We start from the raw sequence: 27,431 nt of genomic DNA, 5'->3' as shown, positions 1-27,431 counted from the left end.
GGTATTACCCATTTATGTACCCCACAAAATTTCTCCAAGGGCACTTGGGTTTCAACTCGCTTAAAACCCGACGAGAGTGCGATCAAATTGGTACAATTTGCAAAATTCTTAGGGGTGTGATTGACTGCTCTGAGCTGCACAACAAGCTCTGCTCCGTTTACGCACCCACTGATTATAGCTACCTCCGCCGCCGCCGCAAGTTTTTCGTGAGTCCGTTTAGTCGCACGGTAGCGCGCGCCAGGTCTCCCATACCGCGCACTTTGGCAGCGCTGAACGCGCTGCTGAAGGAGTCCCCTCGCTGTGACATATTTGCTGACAAATGGGCTGACCTCATAGGTCAGATCCTGCACTTTTGTGAAAATTTGTAGTTGACTTATTTGATTATTATTGACTTTATTGTGTAACTTACAAATTCTAATTACTTTGACAAATTTATTTTTATTGTGTAACTTAATTTAATTAGTGTAATTGGACTTAAAAGGTCCGTTCTAATTAAATAATTAAATAAATAAATAAATAAAATAAATAAATAATCACAAATAGATGCCGGGAAGTGAATGGATGAGGAAGGTGGAGGACTGGATGTGGTGTCCAAAAGGCCTATGTCCAGCAGTGGACGCATATAGAATAATAAATGGATGTATTCTTGTAACCAAGTTTTGGAAATTAAAAAAAATTGACACAGTGGGGCCAACCGAAGGAAACACTTAAAAACTATGAAATATCAAGTTGTTTTTTTTTTTGGATTCAGTATCAAGAATTAAAGTTACATAATTCGTAAATTAATCTATCGGCACTCCGAGCACTATTAACAATAGTATGTCGATGACGCGACGTTGAAGTATTTACCCTTTCAAAAATCGCCCAACACGCCTAAAGAAGTTTCAGGTTCAAAAAAAAACTAAAACCTTTCCGTATATAAACATAGTCGCAAAAAATATAAATATAAAAGTCTAATTTCCAACTACGTGGTCCCAGCACGAAGATACATAATAAAAGATTCACGATTACTATTATATTATTATGTATGTTACATTATTATATACAACATTGTATAAATATATCTTAGTATAATATACAACTGTATACACTGGTTTATACATAGGTACGTAGACACACTATAATTGTATTTCTTAATTGTTAAGGTGTTTTTTTTATGTCGGATCTGAAAGTAATTCTAAAGCGTATCGCAGACGTTCGAAAATATTTAAGTCTTTAACAAAGCTATCTCATTAACAAAATCGGTCCTGTAATCAATATTCATTAAATTTAAATCAATAAATAAGTAAATCAATTTTCATTTTCTACCCGATCAGATGCTCAATGTTTTGAAGTATAGAACATATTATATTAGCGTGTGAATTCACCCGGAAAATATCGGCAAACTACAGTCACCGACAAAGGGCGTACATTCATCTAAAATAAAGTGGTGACTGACTGAAATCTATGGTCTGCATTAATAACTTCTGACTGACCCACGTTACTGACTATAATATCACTATAACGTACAAACCAGTAAACTTTACATAATAATTATGTGGGCCCCTTAAAATAACATTTAATAAGCCTCTAATGCGTGTGTCTGTTTGTTATATTATGTAATATACTAATATTATAAAGAGGTATTTTTTGCGTATTACTCGGTTTAAATGGTTGACCTGCATAGATGTGCGATCACTTTAATATTACATTTCAACAGAAATCCGACATAGGTACAAGTATATTCCATCAAAATATACAACAACAATTACTCTAAAAATAGTACGCGATACCCGAGATCCAGTGATGTGACTCCACTTTCTAATTTGGGTTTCCTTTTGTGACGATTTATTCGTGTCTGTAAAAATAGATACAGTAAAGTTAAAGTTACTTGGGTATTTTTTCTAACATTTTGCACGATAAATCAAAAACTATTATACATAAAAATAAATAAAAATCTGTTTTAGGATACCCCACTTGGTATAGTTATCTTATTTTGGAAATTAAAACTAATTTGTTTTTTTAAAATGATGTAACCACAAATTCGCGGTTTTCAGATTTATTCCTGTACTTGTGCTATAAGACCTACCTTACCTACCAAATTTCATGATTCTAGGTAAACGGGAAGTACCTTATAGGTTTCTTGACAGACACGACGGACAGACGGAGGGACGGAGGGACGGACAGACAGACAGACAGACAGATCGACAACAAAGTGATCCAATAAGGGTTCCGTTTTTCCTTTTGAGGTACAGAATCTAAAAAAGAATAAATAGTATAAAAATTAATTATTATTAGTAGGTACTAGTGGGCTGTGGTTGGAGTGTCAATATGTCAGGGTGCGTACTTGGTATGATTCCTTGTGGGCGAGCTGTGGTTGGAGTGGCCGGGGCTGTCGCTCAGCTCCGAGGTCGAGCTGCGCACGTCCCCGTCCATCTGAAACGTTACATGCTCCAATCAATAAGGTAAATGTATATATTTTTCTCCCACTTGCTCGGTAACTGCTTCATTATCAAAAAACAGAAACGTCAATCGGCTCTTTTCTGTCCGCACGCCAATAGTTCCCAACAGGACGACAATAGAAATTGCTGGACAGTTTCATACTGGTAACGGGATTCTTGAAATGCACACTAACATCATCAATTTAAATACGCGTTATATTAATTCATTTAAAATTATTATAATGCAAAAAGATTATAAGTCTGAATGCGCAATTTTTTTACAAAAGCTTAAAACACATAGAACAATACTGCTCGAAGTCGAATTGGCGCGATTGGAAATTAATATGGACCTTTACATATTAATTTAATACAATTTTTAAGTTGTTCATTAAAAATGTGTACTTGGGTTCATCAAAAAAGAATTATTGCATTTCACTAGGCAAATGTGTTCAATTATTATCATTGTCTAACTGTAAAAACTGAAATGTAACTTTTTTGTTGAGTCTTTGGTTCACTGTTTCCTCGCAAATGAGAGAAAAGTACTGTACAAGTTTCGGCCAAAATAGCAATTAATACCCTCATTCAGTTAAAAACTACGTCGACAGTCCTCGGCGTCGCCTCGTCCTTCCAATATTACTCGGCCGTAAATTGCTTTATTTCTGGCTTGGACAATAAAGTACCGTTAATACACTATTTACATCATGATAGCATGGAAAAATATATCAATCATGAAAATGTATTATATTACATGAAATTTATTATGTGTTCAGTATTCTATGATGTCACTAGATTTGTTTAGTGAAAATTATGCCATTTTGCTGCGACATATCATATTTCATGCTCACAATAGAGAGGTTCACGATCTTTACACAGTTTACAATCTCACGAGATAGATTCTGTTAGATTATAATCTAACGGTATTTACAATTTCACGGTGACACATACGTTATGGTTTGACCGATGATAGAGAGATCACATTCCATTGGTCGGAAAATAATAAATACCTATTCCCGATATGTCCGAACCCTGTTATATGATTGTTAGTATAAAGCTTAATAAAATAGTGTTAAAATTATTATTCCCTTGATCATTGTTCCAGAGATGAAATAAAAAATATAAAACCCCGACTGAAAATAAAATAAAAAAATAATTCGTATTCAAAACAAGAAGTAGATAATCAATGAAATTATATAGCATAATATGCAACTAGCAATTTGGTTTTACTCACATAATTTTTTAAGTCATTTGTATTACTATCATATTTGTCTTTCATCTGAAAAATAATAATTAGTAAGAAAAAGTCCCAGGGTCTTAGTTTTTACGTAAATGTGAAAAATTTTGAAAAATTGTACAAAAGTTTTGAAAAGATGTTAAGTTTATATGTAGAAATTATAAGCTAATAAATTGACCCAGCCGGGAGTCGAACCCGGGACGTTCACTGATAAAGGCTGCAACAAACAAACGGCTCAAAAGCCGGATATATACTATAGTTCAGCCATTATGAACGTGCGAACCAAGTCAAAAATCATTTTTATCGGACCTCTCGCTCGCACTTACATCAGCATCAGCATTCGTTTCCAGTTCCTGATGCTCTGGTGTTGTGTGAAACAGTAAAAAAGGATTTGTCGATACTGTCGTAGCTGGAACCTACCTGCGTCGGAATGGCATCCCTTTATCGATAACGACTTCTGAGGCATTCTCACAACCCTATAATCGTAATGATTTATGACCCGGTTCGCACGTTCGTAATGGCTCAATTATAGCATGTCTCTCATACAGTTCCTTCAAATAAAAATCGTACCTACTCTTACACGCACGCGTTGTGTGTGTCAGCCTTAAGATCAAAGCGCACGAATGCGTTTCAAAAGGTCGTAAAACATTACAATTTATAGAAACTAAGGTTTATTTAACTGGGCACAGCGGCGACAAAGCCTAAGCGCGCTGTTTAAACCTTCTGAAACTCCAGACAAAGAAAAACTTTTTTCAATTTTTCTTATATTTTTTGTAATATCAAAAAATTTCGCATCCGCTTCGCTCGCGGTTTTATTTGGTATTTTATTTGACCATACTTTCCTTATTTAAAAAGTGCTTTTAAAACATAAAAATGTGGTAGCTGGGCCGATATGTCAAAGGACCCAAAGGACAAAAAGCTGAGTTTAAGTAGTTATCACACAGACTTTGATGTAGTTCGTTTGCGTCGGCCATAACAGATAAGGCCGTTTCCACACTGACCTGTCCCGCCTTTATAGCGTAGTAGGCGATCTGCAGGATAAGACAGGTCCACACGATGTGCAGTACTAGCAGCAAGCAAAGTAGCGAATTGAAGATATAGTACGCGGGGAACATTGGCAGCAGCATTGGCGCGCGGATCGACGTACTGAAATAAAGTCAAAGGCAAAGTCTATTATTCAATCTAGTTAATCCGCCCGGCTTGACTCCGGTGAAATTTGATATACCTATGTATGTATGATATAGCCTATGTTACTTCTGGATAAAGTAGTTTTCTAATGGTGCAAGAATCATTAAAATCTGTTCGGTAGTTTCAAAATTTATAGATTACAAATAAACCAATAAATCTTTCTAGCTTCCTACCAGGCTAGAAACCATTGAGAAATCATAAATTGCTAAATTTTCCCTGCTGAGAATTGAACCTGGGACCTCTCACTTATAAGACAACAGCACTTTCTACTGCGCCACGGAGGTCATAACAATTTGTAACCTCCCTTTACCTCTCGCACTGCCCAGGGTCACTGGTAGAGATCTCTTATACAGATAAGTGCTTCCCTGTCTTCTTTTTCTTTGTTTCTCTTTATCACAACTTTCTGGTACAAATAAAAAAAAAGTTTATTAGTTCGTTCTATTTAAGTCCACTAACAATCTATCATTTTGATTTTTGATAAAGCTAAAAAAACTAAAAAATATTGAATCTGACCTCCAAATGATATAGAAGGGGAAGATGCCAACCCTAGTGCCGATCCACATCACGATAAGGCCCAGGAACAGCGCGTCGCAAAGTTTCTGGTACCGCGCGTACTTCGCCGCTTTTACTGACTGAGGATCATTTACATACATTTATTTATGAGTTGATTAGTTGAGTAGTGGTTTTGCCTATTCCATAGACAAATATGAATGTTTTATATTACAATTTACATTTTTGCCTCCAATTCATACCCTCCTTTGCACACGCCTTCAACTATTCGGAGTTACGCGCCTTTAAAACTATCAAATGAAATATAACTTTATTGATTTGCAGAAACTGCATGCACTGAGAAATTTAGGTGCCAAAGTTTTTTATTGAAATCTAATGTGTCACTTTTTATCAGATCTTCATTTTTACAGAAAACTTAGGAAACAGTACAACCTTTGTAAAGAAAAACAAATTGTCACAATCGGTTGTTTGACAAAGTAGTTAATTCCATCGTTCAGCTTTTCCATCTTGGCGATAAACTCAATCAGTTTGTTCTGTAACTTGGTGGCGATAATGTTACTATGGTCAACGAATTAATGATTCCAAACCAAGATTTCAGATCAACTTGGCCAAGTACAGTGGCAATGCGGTGAACAAATATTTGCTAGATTTGTACTAAACTAGACGTCTTGGCCACATACCTCGACAAATATATCGGCACAGTCGTGCAGCAACAGCACCAACGTCCCAATGCGATGCAAGTTGCACACCCAGCTGAACGACAGCAGCGCTATGGTGGCGATGTGGTGAACGAACATCTGCCAGAAGTCCTTCCGCCTCACGTCCCAGAACTGGGATATGGTCAGCGACCAGTAGAACGCGGCTGATATCATGTAGTACCACCACACGTCATTTGTTATACCCTGAAACAAGGGCATTTCATCGTTAGCATATTTATATCCCCTGCTGGACACTTTCCATGGATGCACTATCACTACGAACAAGGATGTTACAGTTACACACAAGATTACGCGTTAAGAGTAGCGCTAATATCCATACTGTGCTTCCCGCTGGCTATCTCCAGCCAGCCGAGTTCTCTCCCAAATACAAGCAGGCCACCAGGTCGGCGAGGACTTTTGGGGGTGAAGGATTATATTATTAGACCTCCCTTATTCTATATTAATTGGGATTAACTCTCCTAGTCATGTCTCCAAAAATTTTGTCTTTGTCTATTTAAATAAATAAATAAAAGTTTATTGAGCTCAACAAAATCACAAACAAAAAAAAAAAAACATCATTCATACAAATTATCAACTAAACTTAAAACTAGAAAATACTAAGACCAATATTGTGTCCTAGAGCTAAAAAGGCTCTGCCTCAGCAAGATGCTGCGATATTTGACTACCGCAGCGCTGATTTTCAGGCTGGGCTGGTCATTATTTGGGTTTTTTTAAGTTGTTCAATGTAAATGAAATCCTGCTTTGTCAAGATCTTTCCAGAGCCCAGCGATAAAATTGATTACAGTTCCAGTAATGTACATGACTGTCCAGCGATGGACTAGCGGCTAGCCAAATTAAAGTTGAGGGCGATTCTATACCTACCTGAGAGCACCAGGTTGTCTGATGCCCCGGAAAACGTCACTCACAACAACTCTGTCAAGAGAGAAGAAGAAGCTTACCTGATGAGGGTATCCGATGTAGCACTGGTCGATGTCCCACAGCCAGTCCTTGTCCCACAGCACGACGAGGCCGAATATGAAGTTGCAGATGTAGAAGCTGCACTTGAACACGTTCTCGCAGAACTTGACGAGCGTGGACGGCTTGTGCTGGCAGCGGCGTCGCCGGAACCAGCGCTCGATCTGGCGCTCCGACATGTCCAGCTGTTTGGCTAGCGCGCATAGTTGCTGGAAACAGACACATCATTTTCTTTGTCTTCTATATTATTTTCGGAATCTATCCAAATGATTTTTTTTTAAGTGATAATGTTGCGATGAGTGCTATGCAGGCATAGTCAGGCCGCAATGCTAGACGTGCCTACTTAGCGTTCCCACAGTCGCCACGAAAACTGACACCTGACGCGGCAGAATTCGCGGGCACCGTGTACAAGGACTGGCTAAGGACATATCAGCTATATCATATCAGCTATAGAAGCCTCCACCACAAATCGGCAGAGCAATGAGAATAAATTATATATACACGGTGAAAATTTAGTGGTTTTGGAGCCGTGGCGAAGTGAATTGCCTCAAGCAGTACTATCCATTTCGACAATTCATATTAACCCTAGTATTAAAATAAAAAAAATTGAATCGAGAAATTATTGTTTGGGAAAATTCGCGAACCAGTAGTAGTAGGTCGCTTTGTCTCGGAGTGGCGCGGGCGCTTGCACTCGGAGCGGCGCGGGCACTTGCACTCGGAGCGGCGCGGGCACTTGCACCGAGAGCGGCGCGGGCCCCGGCACTCAAAGGGGCGCGGGTACCTGCACTCAGAGCGCATGCGTATTCGCCGCCTACTACTAATGTTTCTCACAGATTCGAGTTTGTGTCGAAATATTTTTTTTTATCAAATAATTAAAGTGCTTAGTTTTCCAAAACAAACAATTTTAGTTGATAGTATTGCTTAAAGGTAGTTCATATAGCCCTGGCTCTAAAACCACTAAATTTTTCACCGTGTATGTATAGTTAATATATGTATAATATGTAAAATTTAAGCAATAAATTAGGATAAGGAAATGCTTTTTTCTTTCGCACTCTCTACAGTTGCCTCTAGTATAATTTGAGTCAAAAGCATTAGTAAAAGTTTATATTTTGAATAAAAATGTATTCTATTCGTGGTAAAAATTACTATGTATGTATTTATTTCATTATTATGAAGCTTTATAAGTGCCTTGCCGATGGTCTTCACATTTGGAACGCATAGTAACAAAGTAATGCTAAATTCATGTCAATGGCACCCAAACAAAAGAATTCACTAAGCCTCAATAATCAAGGTCAAGGTGTTAAGGTTCTAAGTCTTTTTGCGATAAACCTTGCTGGTCTCGCGCAAACATTTACCGCTTTTTTCACACCACTCGCTCGACAATAATAATAAAACATTTATTTTCAGACATTTCATCCATAAAGTGTTAGTAACAATAGACATTATTAACTATGTTAGTAATTAAATTGCGTTGTTGTTATTATTAATTTAAGTGACCTTAATTCATATAACGCCTTGGCCACTTGGTGTTCATGTGTACACCCAGTGCTTCATAACAGGGTAGGTAGGTACAATCAATGCCTTATTACCAGCGAGGTGGTTCGCAAAGTCAGTTCTTAATGCGATATGATAGCCACCAAGCTTATTTGATATTTTTTTTAATCCATTGAAGGTTCTATGAGATCTCTCGTTACGGGATAAATCCCAACTATCTCGGCGCCCATAACGTAAGGCGCCATCTCCACGGACGAGAGAATCGCGGCGATCTCGCTGTGGCATCAAATTCGACACTATACTCTTATAGACCAATCCCCACAGGACGATACTATTGCCGACGATAGTAGGTAGTAGGTAGGACTTGGATATGGCGCCTGACATTGCATTACCCCTATAACCCATGTTAAGGGCGAAGCGACCGGCCTGCCCGCGAAATTCAAATTTAATGTGGTTTTTCGCAATTTGTAAACCAATACGACAATGTAGGCTACTATTCTCACAAATTAGTCGATACTTTAATTAATTTCTTAAACTGGACCTTTTCAAGTAAAGATTTTTATATAAACCTGTGAGGATTATACTGCCACTGTCGGAATCAGAATGCAATAAGCCTATGTTGTCGTATTAGTTTAAGAAATGCGAAAAACCAAATTAAATTTGAATTTCGCGGGCAGGCCGGTCTCATGCCCCTTAAATATAATCTACTGTTTTACACGCAGTTGGTATCCCTCAACGATTTCTATAACGTAACGGACCGCCATATTTTAAAGTATTTGTTCGTAGTGTCGTTTTACCCAAAGGAACGTAAAGAATGAAGAAGGTGGTACTTATATTATAAAAAGTGATTTTACCTGCTGTTGTATTCTAGGATTTGCTTTGTACGCCGCTTCTAGTTTAGGATTCAGAGGTGGATTCTTGGGCTTTCTGTCCTTAATGCCTAGGTACCGGCCGAACGGCGCGAAGATTACTCTGTAATATAGAAAGTACGTCATAATCTATGTGACTTTTTTTTTTTATTCACTATAGGTAAGCGTTTGACCACAATCACACCTGATGGAAAGTGATGATGTGGTCTAAGATGAGACGCGTTTACCTAGAAGGTGCCTATTCACTCTTGTTTTAAAGATACCCGGATTGTAATTGGTAGGAAACACTGATCGCGGAAGAGTATTCCAAACCTTAGCCATGCGTATGAGGAATGAAGACCCAAAACGTTTCGTGCGTGTAGATGGATGACATATTGTTTTTTGTTTTTTTTTTTTTTTTTGTTTTCTTAGGTCCAGTTTCCGCTTAAGCGGACCGGGGCATGTTGTGTTCAATTGGATGATTGGCAGATGTCGTGAAAAAATCACAATCGGAAATCGGGTGCGAGTTGGACTTGCACACGAAGGATTCTATAACATAGTACAAGAAATAACACTTTTTTTTTCATAGCGGTATTTTGAAATTTTCATTATTTGTTGTTGTAGCGGCACATTCTGTGAAAATTTCATTTCTCTACAGAACGAACCTCTACGGTTCACGAGATGCAGCCCGCTCACAGACAGACGGGCAGCGGAGACTTCTTTTTTATTTCTTCCTTCTGGGCTGGTTTCTGAACTTAAACGTTTCCGTCCGTTGTGCGGGGACTTAGTAATAGCTTCTAATTGGCACCCTTCCGGTACGGGCCCCCAACCATGAACAAGTCATCTACCAATAGCTGTCTGATTGGTCTGCTAAGAACGTCTCTTTTCGCTTTGGTAGATTCCGGGCCTTACTCTATTATACATATTAGCCAAAACTGACCCCATGTTCAAAATTCATTTATTTACGTTAGATTTCCGTGTTTGGGTCACAGAAATTTATATGTGTACCACAACTTAATCAGTCCAGCCACAACCCAGTAGACTAGGATCAAATTAGCTGCGACAGACAGATCCTATAAGGTTTCAGTTTTTTTTTTCATCGGTATACCTACGAAGCTCTAATACAATCTGTGATATGAAGTTAACAAGTAGAAACAACAGTCTCGAGTGGTTTTACGAGATTAGCGGCTATTTGAATACATTAGCATTCAGTCTGCCCATATTCGGGCCATTACCTGATGTTTTGATATAATATTATTGACTTCTTACGTAATAAAGTGTTCCTGTTTGTAGCCTTGAACTTATCAAATTGTTACATAGAAAAGAAAGAGAAATTGGACTAGATTGTGTTAAATAAATAACAATTATTATAAACTAGCCGATGCCCGCGACTTCGCCCGCGTGGATTTAGGTTTTTTGATATCCCGTGGGAACTCTTTGATTTTCCGGGATAAAAGTAGCCTATGTGCTAATCCAGAAAATTATCTATCTCCATTCCAAATTTCAGACAAATCCGTCCAGTAGTTTTTGCGTGAAGAAGTAACAAACATACACACACACACACACACACACACATACTAACTTTCGCCTTTATAATATTAGTGTGATGTGATGTGATAGTTTTTGCGTGAAGGAGTAACAAACATACACACACACACACATACAAACTTTCGCCTTTATAATATTAGTGTGATTAGTGTGATTGTGATAGTAACAGTGTGCGTATGTTGGTTATCTGATACTAGCAGAAACCCGCGACTTTGAACGCGTGGATTTAGGTTTTTAAAAATCCCGTGGGAACTCTTTAATTTTTCGTGATAAAAAGTAGCCTAAAATATCACTCTCCGGGTCCTAAACTATACCCATCCAAAAAATCAGGTCGATCCATTGGGCTGTTGCGACGTCATTGAAGGACGAACCAATAAACAAACACACTTTCGCATTAATGGGTAGTGATAACATATTTTAAATTCTATTTTTTATTAGTAGTTTTATTGGAATTCTTAGATAAGGTTCGCGGCTTCTACTTCGTGGATCTAAATTTTCCAAAATCCTGTGGTAACTCTTTGATTTTCCTCGATAAAAATCGGGATAAATCCACGCAGACAACGTCGCAAGCATCAGCTGTCTATACTAGTCTATACTAATTTGTACTATAATATTATGAAGAAATGAAGTTTGTAAGTTTGCTTGTAGGAAGTAATCTCTGGAACTACTGAGCAGATTTTGAAAATTCTTTCACCAGTAGACAGCTACATTATACCTGAGTGACATGGGCTATATTTTATTTTCAAAAAATTAGAGATCCCTACGAAAATTGTACCCGTGCGAAGCCAGGGCGGGTCGTTTGTCATTTACTAAAACGAAATTCTTCGGGGACACACGACATCTTTGCAAAAATCTGAATCAAGCACTTTTTGTTCCAACATCAGCTTATGGTTAAACGCTTGACGGCTTCAGTTACATTTAACCACGCGACTGAAGATTATAATGTGCCTATTTAGATAAGAATCTTATTTGTACTGTAAGGTAGCATACGAATCTGCCTGACCATGATGTTTTGAGGCAGTCGCCAATGTTTAGGTACTATAATGATGTACCCTATTTTGACCATTTATAGACTAGCACTTGGCTGCAATCAGACCTGCTGGCTAAGATGGAGCGCGCTTGCCTAGAAGATGCTTATTCACTTTTAATTCGAGGGTTTAATAATCACACTACATATAATATTATAAAGGCGAAAGTTTGTATGTGTGTGTATGCGTGTGTGTGTGTGTATGTTTGTTACTCCTTTACGCAAAAACTACTGCACGGATTTGGCTGAAATTTGGAATGGAGATAGATAATATCCTGGATTAGCACATAGGCTACTATTTATCCCGGAAAATCAAAGAGTTCCCGCGGGATTTCGAAAAACCTAAATCCACGCGGGCGAAGTCGCGGGCATCGGCTAGTATGCAATTAAATATCACTAGCTTTAATGGTGAAGGAAAACATCGTGACTCGTGAGGAAACCTGCATGCCTGAGAATTCTCAATAATGTAAGGTAAGTGAAGTCTGCCATTCCGCAGTTGGCCAACGTGGCGGATTATGGCCAAACCTTTTTCATTATGAGAAGAACTTTCAGTAGTATTGGCGTCACTCAGAAATGCAGGTATTATTTAAATATTTTTATCGAATTATTGGAATGTCCTCTCAAACCAACACAAAAAACACAGGTTCAATGTGTAGAGGTTATCCGAGAGTTTTAATCTAAAAAAACTAATGCCAAAATAAATAATTTAATTAGAGCGTGATTGCTATCACAACATCTAATTATCCAGTTCACAATACAAAAACCGAAAATATGCGATATCGCTCCGAATATTTATGCAAGTTCAATCTTGTTGGCCTCCTAGCAACAGATTGTATGACATCGAATGAGCCAAATATCGATTTTATCAAACTACCTGCATTAGATAAATTAATAATTTTATATTATTGTTGACAATTCAAATCAATTTTTAAAAGTAACCTTACAGTAGTGAGCCGACTTAGTAGCCTATCCATGTATATTGTTTTCATTATACCGATTTCAACCTTGAAAGGTTCCATGGAACTAGAAATCAGCTTAGCTTATTGGTACTATTAGGCACTCTGTGGTATTAAAAAGGAAAAAACGGCCAAGGCCGAGTCGGACTCGTAGACGAAGGGTTCCGTGCCATCGTACATAAAATAACAATTTTCAATATATTTTTTGTGATGTAAGCACAAGTTCACGGATTTCGGATTTTCCTCTTTATTTGTGCTATAAGACCTACCTATCTGCCAAATTACATTATTTTAGGTCAACGGGAAGTACTCTATAGGTTTTTTTGACAGACACTATAGACATCAAAGTGATCCTATAAGGGTTCCTTTTTCCTTTTTAGGTATGGAATGCTAAAATCATTATATTGGTTTTTAACCCCCGACCCAAAAAGAGGGGTATTATAAGTTTGACGTGTGTATCTGTGTATCTGTCTGTGGCATTGTAGCTCCTAAACTAATGAACCGATTTTAATTTAGTTTTTCTTGTTTGAAAGGTAGCTTGATCGAGAGTGTTCTTAGCTATAATCCAAGAAAATCGGTTCAGCCGTTTGAAAGGTATCAGCTCTTTTCTAGTTACTGTAACCTTGACTTGTCGGGGGTGTTATAAATTTTTAATTTACATTTGTATTTGTTAAAAAGACTTGGCTACACTCCACTCTGTGGATATATGCATCAGCGCATGTGGTATTAACTATCTATCTCACTTCTATAAGGAAATGCATACGATACTACGAAATTAGATTACAAGTCAGATAATATTTAAATTTAATACATTAGTAATCCATGAATTAGATATACTCCTTAGCTAATAATATATATTAAGTAAGTATGTATGTATAGTTTTGTTGTAAAGATAAACCAGGAAATTTTAGCTGATAGATTATTATCAGTAACATTTTATATTTCGAAATACTTATCTATGCGTGTGTTATGTAGCATTCGCTAAAATGCTCGTTCTGTTCCCTATCTCCGAAAATATTCGTCAGATCTTTACCAAACTAAAATGCACCTTGGAAGTATGACCTACCAAACAGAAAAAAATATCAAAATCGGTTCATATTTGGCAGAGTAATCGCGTAATAGAGAACAGTCTAAAACAGTCTAATAGAGAACCTCCTTCTTTTTTTGAAGTCGGTTAAAACTGCCATATCCCTTCTAAGTAGTTATCTCATTTCCATCTAAGACTGCATCATCACTTATCACCAGGTGAAATCCCAATCAAGAGCTAACTTGTAAAAGAATAATATTAAAAAATAAAAATAAATCAGGCGGGCATGGTAACATCAAGTAAGTATAGATTGCATGTAACATTATGCAAGCATAAAGAAGCACTGCAGTTGGATAATGGGATTTATAGGACACACCTTTAAATACGTAACAATGATCAATCACAAACGATTTTTTCTAAAGTATACATAAAACCTCATTTAGCCAAAAATGGTCAGATGGTAGTCTGAAATTCTGTTTCCTAATAACTGTTAAACCACTAATCCGCGATAGCCTACTGAGAGACGTCTGCCTCCTATTCAAGGCAAATTCTTTGCGACTTGGTACTATCCAACACTAGCTTCTCCTTTCAGCAAAGGTTGCCTGGTAGAGATTGCTCTAAGCAATAAGGCCGCCTTTGCACACAATTGTTTTTTCTGTTTTCTTCTTTCTGTGTTGTGTTCCTTTACATGTGTTTTTGTGTGCAATAATGACTTCTATCTATCTATCTATCTATCAAGGGGTCAGGGTTTGATCTTGGGCATGCACCTCTAACTTTTATAAGTTATGTAAGTTTTAAATAATTAAAATATCGTGAAGGAAAACATCCTAAGAAAACCTACACATCTAGGAGTTTACCATAATGTTCTCAAAGGTGTTTGAAGTCACTGAGAGAGAAACACTCTGAGAGGGCCGATGCTCAGTAGTGAGCCAGCCATATGTTGATTGCAAAGATTGCTTCTGCATTTTGGCAGGACTCATACAATTTGGATAATTCTGTTGTACACAATCTCTGAATTGAAATGATAGGCCTTAATGTATGTATTTTATTATTTTTACTGTTAGATAGGTAGGCCGAACTGACAGCCTTACACATTCTCCAAGGCAGTGTAACACCGTACCTGCTGAAATTATTTTAGATTTCCTCTACCCTTCTGGCATCAGTTTTCTCCTCTTTTAATGAGTGAATAGGCATCTTCTAGGCAAGTGCACCTTAGGCTGTATCATCACTTGCCAGAAGGTCTGATTGCAGCCAAGCAATATCCTCAAAATTAAGCTAAATTGCACCAGTTAGTAACTAATTTACTACGTAATAGCAATTACTATGCCATCCTGTCATAAAATGAAATACGTACAAAACGCATTACCAAAATTTATCAGGCATGACATGAAAATAAAACAGTATGAATATACTGCTTGAAATAATGACTTATTAATTTTTTTGCAATACATTGGTATTGCAAAAATTGCAATATGTTGGTATTGCAATAAATTGCATTGCATAGCCCAGCTTCAGTACTATCATTAGTGCACTTACAAAACTATAAAATGGTTTACTACCACAAGTTACTATCCTTGGATAATAAAATTGTTAAGTCAGGTACATGATAAACCTTGATCAAATACTTCTACAGTGACTTAATATATTTTTAACTTTACAGCTTGGCAATACATTATTATATTAATTATAACTCCCGATTAAGAAAACCTAGACCTTTTGCCCTTAGTGAGTCCAAGAATAAACTTCCTTCTACACAATTATCTTATCATTAAACAATAATATTGTTTTTTTTTAAAATAACGTACACCTAATTATTTCAAAAACAAATTCACTTATTTCATTTCTGTGTACAAGTTAACTTGCATGCATTATATATTTTGTCTGTACTCTGGTTGGTTTGAAAAAAATGGTTTACATTTTGTATTGAATGTTATTGTACTTAGTTTTTAAAACTTTAATTTTACAAATTCTAGGTCATCTTGTTTTACTTAATGCATCAATCACACTGTAATATTATAAAGGCGAAAGTTTGCGTGTATGTGCATATATGTGTATGTTTATAACTCTTTAGCACAAAAACTATTGGACAGATTTGGCTGAAATTTGGAATGTATTGATTATACCCTGGATTAACACCTAGGCTACTTTTTATCCCAGAAAATCAGAGTTCCCACAGGATATCATCATAATCATACAGACAAAGTCACAGGCATCAGCTAGTAATTATATATTTTACTAGACGATACCTGTGACTTTATTTGGATGGATAAAGGTTTTTATCACGCTGGAACTCTGATTTTTCGGATGATGTGTTCAGTCTAAATATAAAATTTCTTTCATATAAACCACAAGGTTTATATGACAACCCTAACCATGACAAATGCCAATATAAAAAGAGTTATTAAAAGTCCAGTTGTTCTCAAGTTATGGTGTCATGTGTGTGTGGTGGAAATAGGGGTTCATTTATATTATAAGATTATAAGTAATTCTTGTTTATGTAACTAAATGGCACATATGTGTGAACTGAAAACTTTACTAAATAAACTGCAAGTAACACATTTCATCTTCTAAAGATAAGCTATCATTTGCAATGTTTGTTATTACTAATGTATAATAAATACTATCTAAGGTGATAGCGTCATTTTACATACATAATTATTAATTAATTTTTATCAGCCAATACCTACACCTTTTGCAAAAGGTTAAATAACTTGGCTTTTACTTTTGAGCAGGGCCTCAGTTTCTGCACTTATTAATTAATTACTATACTGTATTTCAGATGTAAACATTTGAAATACAGTATAGTAATTAAGTAAGTAAGTTAATTAATTACCAACTAGAGTAAAGACCGAGTTACTTTGTAAATTGCTTACCCATTAAACTTTTACCAGACTGAACTAGAATGAGGATGCTATTGGTTTGATCCTGCAGGGCGATCGGCTAAAAATGTATCAATCATTAAAGGACAGCATCAATGTCAAAACATGGTATTTAGCCAATGGGATTGGCCAAAAACCATGTTTTGACATTGATGCTGTCTTTTAATGATTGATACATTTTTAGCCGATCGCCCTGCAGAATCAATATACATGTCAAATATGACATGAAATCAATGATACTTAGTTGTTTCATATCCTCAAATGTAGGTAACATTTGACGCCTGCTAGTGTAGGTGAAGTCTCAATATTTTGTTACTAACTGTTGTGAACTGTTCTTTTGCAACCAGCATAGAAGTTTTTTTGAACACTACTAGATATTTATTATATGTACTCAGTTTTCATATTACTTAATCAAAGAATAAGTACATAATAAATAGTACATACTTACTTAACACTAAAATCATACAGTTCATAGTTTCTTTTATTCACTAAAGTAGAACTAGACAATCGAAAAGTTCCAGTTACACACTCAAACCGGTAAAAAGCAACAGACATGAAGTATTGTGTTAAATTAGCGAAATAATTCTGTGCCACATTATTTCATGAAACTAAATGGTCTGGCTAAAGCTTCCGCTGCGCTGTTATTGCTTAATATTCGCATACATAATTACCTTCAATGTTGATAGTAAAAAAATTAGAATGAATCAAAAATACCGTACACGCCCCCAGAAACTTAGATGCGTGACGATACTACAGCACTTTCATAGGTTAATAGTTAAGCTTACCTTTCTAGCAAGTAGCGCAGGGTTATGAAGACTAGCGCTAACGGTATCGGGACGAAGACATGCCGATGGTCCGTATAAACCACGGCCTTTTCCGGCCCGGGTGCTAAGTCAGCCCATGTTGTGTTAGGCGGCAACCACACATCCTCGTTCCAGAAGGCTTGCACAAGTCGCTGAAGCATTTTATTGCTTCACTTTCACACCACTGATCTAGTAGGTTACAGCCGCAAATTCTAGAATTGGGATAGCTACAATTTATTATTTAATTTGATTTTTAAAACACCAACCGAGTTCTAATTTAATTTAGTGACGGGCGGCCGCGGAGTGCGGGGCACAGGCAGTGTTGTCATTCTCTGATTTTGGTTTTCCTTAGCTCCTTAAAAATTCCCTAAAGGCCACTGGGCAAAATAAAAGAAACGTAGTTAGAATAACTACCTCTTCTGAAATATAACTTTGTAAGCTCTTTATGATAAATCCAATTTTAGGTACATAGTTTGAGCCAAAGTTAAATCTTATTTTGGGAAAGTTAATGTAAAAGTTAAAGTATAGTTAGATATATGAGTCTTTAAAATTAGCTTAGGTAACTACTGACGAAGCTGGCCAAATCCCATGTAGTTTTTCCCAAATGTACTAAATGATATATAAAAAAATCCTTAAATTTAGGGAAAAATATACCAGTGCATTGGGCGCAAGAGAGACCCAGCACAGCCAGATGATAAGCAATAGACAAGATTTATTTAAACGATCATAGACTACAAAACTTAAATGACAAAAATCACAGATAAAGCAAAGAGTATACTAATTTAATAGTTATCTGTGATGTAAAATCACTATATACTTTTTATGGCGGATTCACATGCTTGCGACAAACCATCGACAAACAGCAAATGTATGGCCGGTATGGATTGGTGTTTGAATTCAGTTCGATTCGATTGGCGAGCACTTTGCCAATGCTTGCAGTATGTTGTTTGTCGCTAGCGTCTGATGACACCATTAGTAGTTTTAGAATTTCTAGATAATGGTTAGCCAATAGCCCCATTGAGATAGTATACAAGGTATACGGACCACTGAGATTTTTGTCTCTATCATTTGTATGGGATTATCTGAGAGAGAAAGCTACACTAACCTGTTGCAGAAGTATAGGGACAGGTTTGAATAATAGACACTTTCCATTTTCACTTCACTGTATTTTTGAGAATAGTTTTCGCTTACAATTATTATTTCTCAATACCCGTCTTTTTTTGATTCCTTCGCTATTTATATCAGTTTGACAGATATATTTTTAAGGTGGGTAGGTACTAGTTTTCGGGAAGCTATTTGACAAATTACCACAGAGGTAAACCATGGTGATGTAATAGACAATTAACGTAACATTATATCAGCTAAATGTAAAATACGACACAATATGTATTGATCTAAATAGTTAATAACTAAATGTGATTTATAATCCAATCCCGCCAATTATTTATAAATAATAATAATTAATCTGATATAGGTCTAGATGTCTATGACTCTTGATATAAGGCAGCATCTTGAGGTAGTTGTTAACACAGTATAATATTGTAGTCTTTGACACTAACTTCTTTCCGCGGATAGAGTAGGTACCTACCTATATTAATATGACATGAGCCATTGAGATACAAGATATATACAGGTTATGGTAATGGATTAATAAAAAGAAACTATAAAATTGGTATTGTGCTTTTTTATTATCATTCATTACTTTGATCGCATACAAAAAGATAATACGTAACATTGTGCATAACAAAGCTCACTCCATCTGGACTTGCATACAGTTGAAGCTCCTTATTCGCGGATATATCGAATTTGTAGTTTTAACCCGAGTGGAACGTTTATAAAAAAAGTATACCTACCCTATCCGCGGAAAGAAGTTAGTCTACCGCTCTTTCTATTACGTAATCCCATACAAATGATAGAGACAAAAATCTCAGTGGGCGTTAACCATTTTGAGTACCAACCAATCACAAACATGTTTTCAAAAAACATTCGAAGTTCAGTCAGAAAACAAAGTTTGGTTTGTGATTTTGGTGGTGGTTGGCGACTCAAAATGGTAAGCGCCCACTGAAATTTTTGCCTCTACCATTTGTATGGGATTACGTAATAGAGAGAAAGAGAAACTATACCCTTTCCGCGGAAAGGGTATAGTTTCTTCATAAAAGCCGATTCACACCAATTGCGTACACGTGACACGTGCGTAGTGACTCGCGTAAACCCCTTACACACCGGGTTGCGCATACGTCCATGCTTTACGCAAGCGGTGTGCCATTTTTCATACAGTTTCATACATTACAACGCGCTACGTCTACGCTTACGCAGCCTGTGTGAACGAGCTATAAACGTAGATTCTACGGAAACAACTCTGAATAGTGAAATTAAGAATGCTACAGCGTAGGCTGCAGACAAATGCGAATAAAAAATGAAAGAAAACGATAAGAAAAAGAAAAATGTACTGATCTTATTGAGAAAAAATAGACTTTTGTAGGGTATTTTTTCTTATTCTGTAAACTAGGAACATTTTAACTATAATGATCACAATCTACTATTCCATATTCGCGATGATTCGCGGTAGGTATATTTTATGTAAGAATACTCCGCGAATAAGGAGCGTCAACTTTACATTAACAAAATAACTGTACATAACGTTCACAACAGAAAGTTATATTCATAACATTTCAATACAAACAAGTAAAGCCCAACAAGTTATAATAAAAATCAATTGAAGTTTGGAATCTTAAGGCGGAGACTGACCTGAACGTGTTATAAACATTGATCAAAATTATTACAGAGTATTTTTCACTGCCAAACCATTATAGACTTTACCTACGTTGAAATAATAACGAAAATCAATTTACACATGTATTAGTCAACGAAAGTAAGGGTCCGTACAGATAAAGACCAACGCGGAGAGAAATTTTGATCGTATTCAAAATTAAGTTTTAGGATATTGAAATAGGCGCCGCCCCTTACTTTTCAGTTACAACCTATCATATAGGTACAGAATAACATAAATAAATATATAACGTGTAAGGCCATGATTACACTTGTAAGTTTTACTTACGTAAGTAGCTAATTGGCAACATACTTATAAGAGTGGTTACATTAGTTTTATCGTTTAATCATAATAAGCCACTAACGTAAGTAAATCTTACAGTTGTATCTGTGCCTAATCTCTTGGTAATCGCTCAGATCAATCCATACCATATATTAGCAAAAGTACATACAAGCTAGCTTTTGTTATCTGTATCAGAGTTCAGAATACACTTTTACAAAAAGCTAATAATTTGTGCGTTCAGCTTTAAACATCCATATTAAAAACTAAGGTAACAATTCTATGGAAATAAAAAAATAGAACATTTATAAAAGAAAAACAAATAATCTTTATTTTTACACATAAAAAATACTTTAAAACTAAACCATAGAAAACCCATTAAAATAATGTACTTGTGTGTGTATTTATGTTAAAAAGCATACTTTATACACAGACTAAAGGAAATAGATGGACGGAGCTTTCGTCAACCAGTGTTCATAAGAGCCAGTTCATAATATAAGTCAAACTTCAAGGGTAGACTTATCGTCTTCTCCAAATCAGTTTCCTTTAGCATGTGACTCTAGATTAATTAAAAAAAAAGAGAGAGATCAACTCACTTTCTTTTCCTCACTTTACAAACAATTTATTTTGTAGAATTAGCTATAATCTCATTTAAATGTGCACAAGGCTTTAGGTTCAAACTGATAAAAATATTAAAATCAAAATTAGTAGTGTTTAAAGTAAACAGATGATTCAAAATAAGTAGACAAACTTGCCTTAATTCTCATAAATTAACACTTCACACTTTGATTTAATAGCATAATTCATCATTTAAGCCCAATGTGGCTAATTCTGTTGTACATCGTCTCTGAATAAACTAAAATGATAGGTCTAAATGTATTGCTATCTCTCTCATAATGCTCGCGGCACAAAAAGATAGCACTAGGTATATTTAGACCTGTCAATTTAGTTTAGAGATTGTGTGCAACGAAATTACTGTCCACAATTTCACAAGACAAGGCTCTCTTTGATCCCGTAAAGGGGGAGACAACCACTACTGAACCTAAAGCCTAGATCCCTATTCACCTAATCGCAATTATAAGACTCAAAAAGGCACAAAATTATCAGGCATTCCTGATTGTACTGTTGTATTTTTTCATCAATGAGTTTTAAGTATTGCAAGAATCTTATAATGGAATTTCTTAATTATTCTAATTATTTATTTAGTCTGATATTTTACATTATTATTTATTAACTAGCATGCTTCGCCGAAATGTTTATTCTTTGGTTCACATTTTTTTACAAAACAATAGTACTTATTGAGATAGATAACATAATATTATTATGTAATGCAAGTTTTTTAATAGAGACACTGCATTATCTGTATGAATCAATTTAACAAGGCTAGTAGAGTTAGTTCTAGATATTTAACTTAAAGTTCAGACTTTAAAGTAGAATATGAAAAACAACTCAATGTATTGGATCCTTTTTGCGTTACAATGTCCAATTATTTGGAAGTTCTAAAAAAAATTGCGAGCACTTTACTGATTAAAATAACACGTAATTTAAGCATTAAAATGTAGGTACAACGATTGGTCTTTTTTCTGGAAAGTCGGTGGGTCTATCTAGACTGGTATCTGATTTAAGTAACTTAAAAGCATAATATAAAAAAAATCGGACTGAGCCTTTTGAGGAATATTAAAAAAAATTACCTCTAAATATAATTTGGAATATTTTTCGTTACATTTAATCAAAAAATAATTAAAAATTTAAAGGTAATAGAGAAAAAACAACATAGAATCTAAATTAAAAAAAAAAACACAAAAACAAATTTTAACACACAAAAAATAACATAATATTTCGCTTACTTAATTTTTTTCATTAAGATACAGTTCCGTTTATTAGTACCTAAATAATTAAGTTATTAAAAATGGCTATTCATCTATTTGGAATATAATTGGAACCGATTTTTCACCGCAGCACATACACTAATAATAAAAATATAAATAAAATATACAATTAAAAACCGCGCAATCTGAAATATCTTGACTGAACTGGATTGAATAAAATAACCCGTCTTTGATATTCATAACCGGCCCTTCGTAAAATCGGTTGCTCATAAATAAGCTATGCAATCGAGCTATAAGTAAAATCATGGTAAAATCGGTCATTCGTAAAATCGAATCACAAAGGGTTGCTAACTATACAAATGAAAGTTCAAAATATCGATAGATATTGATTGCCAAAACAGCAATAATAATCGGACCTTTGAAAAATTGGGCGCAGTTCGATATTCAAATCACGCAGTAGATCTATAAATTATTATTTATCATAATAATAATTTACCAACGATTTTTATAGACTGATATCGCCGCTATATTTTGAAGCAAGCTCGTAGGTGTCGTTATATCCAAAGGTGCGTCAATACCGCGCCAGTATCTACAATATTTATGTTATCTCATGCGTATCACACACACAAGCGTAATTTGTCTTTACTTTATAAAATACGAAAAACGTATGAGCTTTGCCGTATCTGGAGAACTTTGATAATAACTATAACATTTTTAATCTACATAATATAAAAGCGTCTTTGGGTTTAGTTCTTGCATTGTTATATCTACTAGGTGTGCGAAAACGTACGTTATGTCAAATGATATGGATCTTTTATTTAGTATTCTGTTTTTAGGGTTCCCTACCAAAATGGTAAAAGTGAAACCCTTTTTTATCTAATATCACCATACCAAACAACAAATGCACTGAACACTTGCATGGATAAGAAAAGAAGGAGCTGGCATACAAAACACTGCAGTTACACTTCTGGCCAAAAAAATAATTTTTCAGGACGTTTTTGACTCAGTGAATAAAAATCTGAACTCATTTCCAAGCAAGACATCTTAAAATGTGCTAAACTTGAGTCCAAAGTTCGTGATATTGACTACCTACTGAATAAAAATCTGATTGCGTTCAAAACGGTACAATTTCAGTTAAGTTTGTACAGCTTCCATTCAGTTTTTGCACTTTCTGAATTTAATTTGGTGGATTGCACATTTCTCAAATTATTGTTTAAACAAATTACATCTAATATTTTAATTTTAATAAAATTATTATATTAAAAATAATTATGGTAGAGTTGGTTTCAGGTAAAAAGGGTGTTGGAGACACTGAGTCCCCATCATCATCTCGACCCATCGCCGGCCCACTACTGAGCACGGGTCTCCTCTCAGTATGAGAAGCGTTTAGGCCACAGTCCATTGCGTCGGCCAAGTGCGAATTGGTAGACTTCACACACCTTTTAAGAACTGTTAGAGATCTCTCAGACATGCATGTTCCCTAACGGTGTTTTCCTTCACCGTTAAAGCAAGTTATTTTTACAGCTAGCAGTACGGCGTCAGTCAGTTGTAACGTAATTCTTTGAATTTGAATTTGATCTTGATTGCGGCAAGCTCGCTTGTTACGCGTTGTTTGCAATTATTGTATGCTGTCACTGTAAAATATATCTACAGAAGACGACTTTAAGTCCATATTTGAATGTTTATTCTTTTACCGTGCAGGAGCTGTGTCGTGTAAGTGAGCTACGACCTTTACGCTCGACGAGATGATGATGGTCTCAAATCAGTCATATATAAATATTAAACTTTATGCCATGCAAGTGTATAGGTACATCACTAAATACAACACTAATAAAGAATATTTATCCTATCTAATATATAACTATAACAAATGATTAAATTTAATACTAAATACAATTTTTCGAAGAATGAAATGGATTAAAGGAGGGATTTTTCATTTTATACTAAATTCTTACGAATTTCGTATCAATTTTAAATTTTCGAAAAAATGTTAACAACCAATCAGAGACAAAATTATAAAACTAAATCCGCTAAAAAAAAAACTAAGTCGGAGTACCTACCTCCTAACAGCTCCTAATTTTGAGAGATCCGTAGCGAAGGGTGCCAACAAGGGACCCTATCACTAAGCCTACGCAGTCCGTCCGTCCGTTCGTCTGTCTATCAGCGGGCTTTATCTCGTGAACCGTAATAGGTGACTACCAATTTTTTTTCACTCTAGCGACTTTATTTTATATTTTAGTCTCTTTCGGTTGACAAGCAGTCTTATATTACCTTGTGAATCTGAACACATTACCAGCTAATCACAACTTATGTTTGCCTCTCTCACACATCACAGCAGTGTATAATGTAAGACCGAGAGGCATATAGTATTTCAACCCCATTGAATTTCGATGGAAGTATGCAAACCTTTTCCAATAACAACTCAAACTCACTCCCTCGAATGAGTTAATACATTTTGAGATCTAATTCGCCATTTTAGCTCTATGTGTCGAAAGTACGATTTTCTTCTTACGCGTTTCTCCATACGAACGTAGTACTCCTATATTATTGTATTCTTTGTTGTTCTATATATAACTAGGCCATATATTGATTTATCTCTTCATTATGTATGCTGTAAAAACAATAAATATGGTAAAATTGTATTAATTTCAAAAGTTATGGCCCTTGAAAAATCTCTTTTTAGGGCAACTTTTGAGGCAACTTTGTGCGTAAATAAATTGATTGGTAATTCCAAACATCGATTTTCAATTTTCACATTACCGTTCGACGAAAAAATCTTAAATCTCAAGCAAAATTCATTCACCCAGCGTCTCTTGGGATGAGGTGGGGTTAGAGGGAAAGAGTGACACGTACAAATAACGTTGTTTCCATCATCTGTGGAAACAGCACCATTTTAGATTCCACCCCACCCGCCAACGAGTTCTCGCTTCGATAAAGCGGAAATATGGGTCTTATTTTATAGGTGAACCATATTTTGACATGACAGTTGACACAGAGCAAAAATGGCAAGTGAGACCTCAAAATGTATGCACTATTTATATAATAAGTAGGACTTCGTCTGTGGTGGCGTTTGCTGGCGCGCGTTTTGTGACTTTTTGGAGTGTTTTTTTGTTAGAAGTGGCCGGTTTTTGTGTTCTGCTAGTGTTTATTGGTGGTGGAACTGACCAAGGAACTGACTGGGAAGCACTCTAAAGGGGCGCCGCGTGTATGTCGGCGGGCGCCGGTACAGACGAAGTCCATTCTTATACATATAGTTTTCCTAACTTGTAAATAACTACAAACTTGACATTGGCTAATCAGTGTAAAGCCAGACGAGAGAAAAAAAAAAAAAAAAAAAAAAAAATAATAAGTAAGTACATAGCAAAACTAAAAAATAAAATTCTTCAGAATTGATATTCGCATGATCTTCTCAATGAAAATGCAGTTTTGAAGTGGTGGGTAGAAAATTAGTCACACATTCAATTAGCTTAGGAAATCAATGATTCTTTGGACGAACTATAAGTAAATTGTTAGTATGACATAATCCCCGGCTGTAATAGCACATCAAGTTTTAGAAAGAGATAACCGACAGATTCGGCTTCGTATAGCGTCGTCTCTGTCACTCATACTTGTGACGTTTTGTGACTGACTTGTCAGTTTTCAACGACAGAGACGACGCTCTACGAAGCTGCCGATTATCTCTTTCTAAAGCTTGATGTGTATTATTTACTGCCGGGTTCACACCAGATAAAATTTGCGTTGTGTGTTAAATGTTACAATATTTCATTGCTTGCAGCGTTTGAAGTTTTTTCCATGTAACGAAAATTTTTCTTCGACCCAACAATTTTCTAGGAACACAATGCATCTAAAATTCTCATTGGTGTTGACGTAGCTTTAAATATATACTAGTATACACGTAAAAAAAAATTTCTTCGCACATAGGAAAATCTCACAATAATAATACCGAAATAGCAAAAAAAAAACGACAAAAATGACAGGAATATTTTTTTCATTTTGGTCCCAAGTCGTATCTGTTTACGAAATGCTGACCCTTGGTTTTTTTAATTAAATGCAAATGGAAAAGGAACATAAATTTTTCAAATTTTCTAACTACATAGTTTTTTTTCAATAGTTAATTTGCTAGTTTATAACGCCTAATTATAATTTTGGTATAATTTCTATCCGTATAAGATTAAAAATTAGATATATTTTTCGTATGTAATGGAATTTTTATATTTGTGACAAAATTATGAAACTTTGGCCAATATTTCACTGGGAATAATTAACAACTATCAAATAAGGAACAGTTTTTGGTAAAGCCTCAATTTAAGGAACGTTCAACGAAAAAATAATACTTTTGATTTAGTTAGAGACCATTAATAAAATAATTTACAAAGAAACTCCCCTTTATGCTTATAACCCTAGTACGAGTTTTTACTACTTTGATAACGGAAATCGATTACAAGTTCCATTTCAACGAACGTCTTAGTCAGTGCCTCTTTCGGAAACAACGCGCAAAAAATATGTAGTACAGAATGCACAATTGGAAAACCAAGGAGTTTATCTCCGTTATGGTCTGAAGTTAAAATATCGGAACTCAGGAAAACGATCAAAGTTTTCGAGATAAAGCAAACTCGTACTAGAATTACAGCAGGTCATTGTTATTTTAAACGTACTATGATTTTACTTTGGTTAAAGATTGCAGTAATATGGCTGGGTAGCTTGAAATTTTAAGCTAAGACTAGAAGTAGGTAAAATATTATTGCATATTTGCTTAATTAGACAGATATTTCGAAAACCGAAATTATATTTCGAAAAGATATAGTCTACGGTTGTTCATTTATCCGAGGCTGCACATCGTCGCTGCGCATGAAAATTCCGCTAAGTATGTGGAAAATCACAAGTTTTCGGGAGACTTTTAAACTTAATATTTTTTTATTATTTGCTTTACTTTTAGATCAGAAACACAC

General features: G+C 35.5%; 1 protein-coding gene and 2 long non-coding RNA genes across 4 annotated transcripts; 2 read left to right on the top strand and 1 right to left on the bottom strand.

Moving 5' to 3' along the window:
- Positions 1-1,238: 1,238 nt before the first annotated feature.
- On the bottom strand, positions 1,239-17,938 carry LOC123871131 (ceramide synthase 6-like). 2 transcript variants are annotated; one of them, XM_045914738.1, is made up of 9 exons: positions 17,587-17,938; positions 9,371-9,488; positions 7,007-7,231; positions 6,030-6,251; positions 5,353-5,471; positions 4,653-4,797; positions 3,649-3,693; positions 2,327-2,415; positions 1,239-1,837 (listed from the first exon to the last, which is right to left on the bottom strand). In XM_045914738.1, the coding sequence occupies exons 1-9, from the start codon at positions 17,763-17,765 to the stop codon at positions 1,828-1,830; spliced, it is 1,152 nt and encodes a 383-aa protein (XP_045770694.1). In that variant the 5' UTR covers positions 17,766-17,938; the 3' UTR covers positions 1,239-1,827. The 2 variants fall into 2 exon arrangements, with proteins under 2 accessions (XP_045770694.1, XP_045770695.1); XM_045914739.1 differs by lacking the exon at positions 3,649-3,693.
- A 4,535-nt stretch (positions 17,939-22,473) lies between these two features.
- On the top strand, positions 22,474-25,563 carry LOC123871136. Its single transcript, XR_006797220.1, has 3 exons — positions 22,474-22,825; positions 23,049-23,052; positions 25,530-25,563. It is a non-coding gene; the product is annotated as an uncharacterized LOC123871136 (long non-coding RNA).
- On the top strand, positions 23,203-24,555 carry LOC123871134. Its single transcript, XR_006797218.1, has 2 exons — positions 23,203-23,615; positions 24,228-24,555. It is a non-coding gene; the product is annotated as an uncharacterized LOC123871134 (long non-coding RNA).
- Positions 25,564-27,431: the final 1,868 nt, after the last annotated feature.

The sequence above is a fragment of the Maniola jurtina genome, chromosome 13 (genome assembly GCF_905333055.1).
Source record: "Maniola jurtina chromosome 13, ilManJurt1.1, whole genome shotgun sequence".
NCBI lineage: Eukaryota > Metazoa > Arthropoda > Insecta > Lepidoptera > Nymphalidae > Maniola > Maniola jurtina.
This window is presented reverse-complemented; position numbering and strand designations above follow the sequence as displayed.